General features: G+C 33.9%; 1 protein-coding gene across 2 annotated transcripts; it reads right to left on the bottom strand.

Annotated features, from left to right (window-relative positions):
* Positions 1-207: 207 nt before the first annotated feature.
* LOC130731718 (plant cysteine oxidase 4-like) lies at positions 208-1681 on the bottom strand. 2 transcript variants are annotated; one of them, XM_057583967.1, is made up of 5 exons: positions 1503-1681; positions 1274-1416; positions 1009-1153; positions 541-741; positions 208-424 (listed from the first exon to the last, which is right to left on the bottom strand). In XM_057583967.1, exons 1-5 carry the CDS (start codon positions 1606-1608, stop codon positions 291-293), a joined length of 729 nt encoding a protein of 242 aa, XP_057439950.1. In that variant the 5' UTR covers positions 1609-1681; the 3' UTR covers positions 208-290. The 2 variants fall into 2 exon arrangements, with proteins under 2 accessions (XP_057439950.1, XP_057439949.1); XM_057583966.1 differs by having other exon boundaries at positions 541-744; positions 1503-1679.
* Positions 1682-5434: the final 3753 nt, after the last annotated feature.

Below are 5434 nucleotides of genomic sequence, written 5' to 3'. Positions count from 1 at the left end.
GACTATATAGTTTAGGAGGACATAAAATATTTGATTGATATTATTCATAACAACAAGATGCATCTTCTTTTCGGGAGCCCAACTCATAAAAACTCCAAGGTTAAGTGTGCTCGCCTTAGAGCAATATTATGATGGGTGACCTTCTGGGAAGTTTTCCCGGAAAGCGCGTGAGTGAGGACAACCAACAATGTTATAAGAAGTAAGAGATTGAGAGAGAAAAATGAGGTGTTTGATGAGTGTTTGTAATAATAGTTATTTATATACCATTGACATATAATATACACACATATTCAATTTGCAAAGTTTCCATAACCGATTTGACCAAAGTTGTAATCGTCCATGGTTTCAATCGAAGGTCCAAGGTATTGCGCTCCATGAACAACTAGGTCACTAGGCAACGGTTTCTCCTCTAGAATGGCATAACCTGTAGCAATACAACACAAATTAACATGTGCATATATACATGAATGATGAATCAATAGCTTAAGTTGAAACTGATAAATTAATGAAGAGTATCATAAAAGTTCAAAATCAAATCACCATTAAGTGAAGGGATAGGGACATCTGAGTAATAAGTTGAAGGCCTTGCAAACTCTTCAGAGTATGGTGGAGATAGCACGTCTAGTATTGCACATGGTGTCAAAGCTCTGAAAGAGTGAATGTTTCCACCACTTCTTGGAAATAACACTGTTGGCTCATGTGGTGCTTTCATTACTTGATCTATTACCTTCCCGGCCAATCCTACTAAACCATGATCAATGTGAAGTTAATTTGTGCAATTAAACTCAAATTACAAATTTTATGACCAAAACAAATGTTGGTTTAGTGGTAGATTAGTAGATAAAGTAAATCACTTTAAGGGGTAAGAACACAAGTTTCAAACTCCAGAGAAAAATTATCTATTGCACTAAACTATTATAATTTCCTCAATGATATTAGTCTTGTGGGAACGTTCAGTAAAAGAAAAAAAAAATATTACAAACTTTATTATAAAGAAAATTTTCTTACTTGTTGGGCACTTAGTACTATCCAATTTGATCCAATCATAAGCTTTGACATAGACAGAGCCATATAAGATCTTGCTCAACACTGTCATTTCCGGGTGATCGTGAAGTGGAAACACTTTTCCAGCTGGGAGACAGAACACTCCTATCTGCATGTTGTTAACATTTTCATTAAATTAGATCACCATGGTTAACCATCTCAATTCCAATTTAATCATAAAGAACAAGAATTTTAAATACAAAACTTCATAGTAACATTTTCTACTCACAGAGAAATCGTCACATTCATGAATGTGAATGTATGTTATTTCAGAGAAACCATGCTCACAAAGCAATCCCCTGCTTGAATCTGATGTAGGAGACTCACAAAACCCGAACTCGTCGATTCCTACATCTATTGCTTCAAAATTGTCTGCAAATTCATTGAGCTCAAGCCTATGAGTTATTCTTTTCATTTGGAAAAAACGATGAAGATAAATTAACAAAATATTTGCATACCTAGTAGATTTTTCAGGTAGTGGATTTGTTGAAAAGTTGGAAGCTTCCCTTGAGAGAACAAGGCATGGCAAGCATCATAAAGCACTTGTATTTTGCTCCTTCCCATTGTCTGTGTATATGTTAACCTTAGCTAGCCCTATACCTGTGTGGCTGCCCATTTTTAAAGCACAATGGAGATGACAATAATGATAAGTAGAAGAACATAGAATGACTGAAAAAAGAGGGATTATGAATAACGTTAACCAAACCTTGTGCTATATCTCACTTATATTATATTACAGTGGGCTTCTTTTGTTTAAATTTTTCCTCCTTTGGGAAAGGGTATGAATGTATGATGAGTTCTTTATAATACTATTAGTCAAGTGGGAGCGGATGCTTGAAATAGTCAATTTTTCAGGCATAATCCAAGGCCCTATGGTTCAAGATAAAAGTGGGCTACTTGCTATAGAAATTAAAGATTAAGAGTCGGTTTGAATACGGTTATAAAGGTCACTTATTATAATTTATTTATTGGAGACTTATCTTTATGAGAAAAATGTTTTTATATAAAAATATAAGAATATAAATCACGACTGTAACACATGATTATTTAAGATTAAAATAATTTAATGATTATATGATCATTTAAAAATGTGATGTGACTTTTTTAAAAATTATGATTTCGTGTTTTATTCTTAATTCTTGATTATTAGATCTAACCGTTGTGATTTATTCTTATTATGTCATATAAAAATATATTTCTCATAAGATACATCTATTTTATTTATTTATCTACTAAAAAACACTAAATAAGTTTCAATAAATGCTTATAAAAAAGTTTCAACAAGTGTTTTTTTCGCATTCAAACATAGTCTAAAGTTTTACTCTCTTTGATCCAGAAAGTTTGTAGTTTAAGGTTGTAACACAAAGAGTAAGAAAGCAATTATTGATAGAACGGAGATGTAATTCTACCACAAGAGCTTGCAAGGGAGGTGAGGAGTACATTTCTATAGAAGTTATTTTGATCATATTTCTAATCAATGTGAAACTCCGCAATCCACTACACTAACTCACTTGATTAATTAAGAGTCATGTGTCTGATGCTCCTGCTGCTACTCAAATTAAAAGTGAAAATTACCCACAGTGTGCTTAATTTTCTAAGTGGAAAAAGTAAAACTGATGAAAAGCAATTAAGCAAGTCCACGCACTTAATGGTGTCACATGTAAAGAAACAAGCAGTGTTTTGCTGGTAGTATAAGTAACAAATGCCTGTTTTTTTTGTGTTCTGCGGCGAAGGACTATGATCGTTTGGCTGCAAAGTAAAGAATAATGTTAATAAGTATTACTAGAATATATATCATCAACCATATGTGCCGAAGAGGAAAATATCCATGTTGGAATTCGGTGGTTATGCATCAAGAATCAAGATTAATAATATTAATTATCTTTTTACCACTGATTCAGGAACAGGTTTCGGTTGGATGGGGGAATTCTGTGGTTCCCATATCCCATAAACATTGGCATTGAAACAATGCCTAAGAGGATTTATGAGTATATTCCTTCCTTTGTTTAGTGTCTTCTTCTTTTTATTCTTGTAATACTCTTTACTTAAGGGAGTGGATTTGGGCTTCTAGCCATGGACGGACCTACATTAAGGCTGGCACACCAGTTTTTTTTTTTTTTTAAAAAAAAATTATATGCTTGACAAACTATTAGTAAAAAAATATAGACAAAAGAAAAACCCTCTCACGCACACTCTCTTTGTGGTTGTCTAAGATTTTAGGTGAGACGTGTTAGTTTATGAGTTGAAACTTGTATTATCTAATTCACAATCTTAGGCGTGTAATATTTTACCCTGGTTTGTGAGGCAATTGTATCTGTACTGAAACTTGTGTTCGTTAGTTTTCTTCTTTTTTTTTTTTCTTGTATAGGCAGTTTTGTTTGAGTTTGGTTTTGTGGGTAACAGGTATGTGTAAGCAAAACAAAATTGTTGCTCTGTTCTTTAGCTTTTCACAGTTCTGTGCTTTCTTGCTATAAGTGAGTTTGGAGCATTGTTGGAGGAGACAGGGGAGCTCATGGGCCGAGGAGCAAGACACCAAGAAATCTGGACGCCACATCTTAACCTAAAACCTTAAGGCATTAGGTTTATGAGTCACATCTCTTATAAAGTCTTCTCCTCACCCACACTTAACCAATGTGGGACTCCAACTCCGCACTTGAATTCTCAACAATCTCCCCCTCAAGTGCGAGTCACCTCCACATTATCTTGGCCCCCCTCCGCGGAAGCATATCCACCCTTGCACCGTCGTTCGCTTCACCGCGTCAACGGAACCCGCCGCCTAGCCACAGCGCTAGGAAGACTTTCGACACAAGGAGCCGTAACCATGGCTACAACAACCATCGGCTCTGATACCACTTGTTGGAGGAGACAGGGGAGCTCATGGGCCGAGGAGCAAGACACCAAGAGATCTCGACGCCACATCTTAACCCAAAACCTTAAGTCATTAGGTTTATGGGTCACATCTCTTATAAAGTCTTCTCCTCACCCACACTTAACCAATGTGGGACTCCAACTCCGCACTTGAATTCTCAACAAGCACACCTAGTACACAGACCTGAATGTATCTGACCTTAGTTGATCAAAAAAAAAATCAAGTCTCTCACAATTGTGTGTTGCTTTCATTTTATTCTTTTCCTGAATGTATTTGATATTGTGTTTGTTGTTCATATCCATCATGAAATTAATGTTCACTCAAATTGTTGTGCTCATCATGTCATCTAATACAATACATTTTCCATGTTTTATTGTTCTTGTTTCTTTAATGTATTGTTGTTTTCACTTAGTTTCTTTTGTTATATTTCGTTGTAAGCCTAGTCCTTCTTAGACTGTAAACTCTTATATTTTTATGAGAAACTTTCTCTCATGGTTTAATCTATAACATTTATCATTTTTGAAAAAAATATTTTTAATATATTTTAGTTTATAATTTCTTTTATGTTTAGCCACACAGATATATAAGGTCTGGATCCGCCCCCGCCTCTAGCCCCTTCCATTATAAAAACAAAAAATATTGCAAAAATTTGAAAACGATTTTTCACCATTTTCCCCCATATTATTTCATTATTAATGTTCTATTTGAGAAATATATAAAGAAAAGATGTAGATTATTTGTACTTTAATTAGTTTTATGTCCTTGATGAGTTAATGTGTTTATTTATTCTCCCTCTTGCCAAATGGTAGAGAATGTTTTATCCTTACATGTCTTATTCATGTGCCCCACAACAAAATTTTGTCAATTGCAAATCACCGATGAATTTAATGTGTGTGCACTGTCAGTACAAACATTGTTTATATAGTGACCTAATTGAATTTTGCCACATCAGTAAATATATTCTTGTTTTAATTAAATTTTAAGGTGAAAGTTATTATTCCACCTACATGCCATGTTGTGATTGGTTGTCAGTGTAATAACCATTAAACTCATCGGTCATCACTTATAAGTTTGTAATAATCTCATTTATATACATTAATTGATAGATGATTTTCTTCCACTTCTCACACACTCGTATTCATTATTTTCTGTATAGTAGAATGAATCTTCACTGAAAAATCAACGCGAAAATATTTGAAACAATGCGAGAGTGAAAGCAAATAGGAAAAATTAATTAATCTAAATATAAGGAGTATAACATGAAATTAATTAATCTAATAATTTTCATAAAAAATAAAATATTAATTACATTTCTTAAATGACAAAGAAAATGAGATACATGAGATTAATACATAAACTAAGATGAAAATTGTTTTTCCATAAATTAATTGAGAGAAACTCCTTTGCGTGAATGGTGGTGGTGAACGATAGTGATTGGGGTAGACAGGTAGAGAGTGCAGCAAGGAAATATCAATCCATGACAAGGAATGTGTCTTCAAAAGACACTGCAACACTTAAGTC

Source organism: Lotus japonicus, chromosome 1 (assembly GCF_012489685.1).
Source record: "Lotus japonicus ecotype B-129 chromosome 1, LjGifu_v1.2".
Lineage (NCBI taxonomy): Eukaryota > Viridiplantae > Streptophyta > Magnoliopsida > Fabales > Fabaceae > Lotus > Lotus japonicus.
Note: the sequence above shows the minus strand (reverse complement) of the source record. Positions and strands in the feature narration are given on the sequence as shown.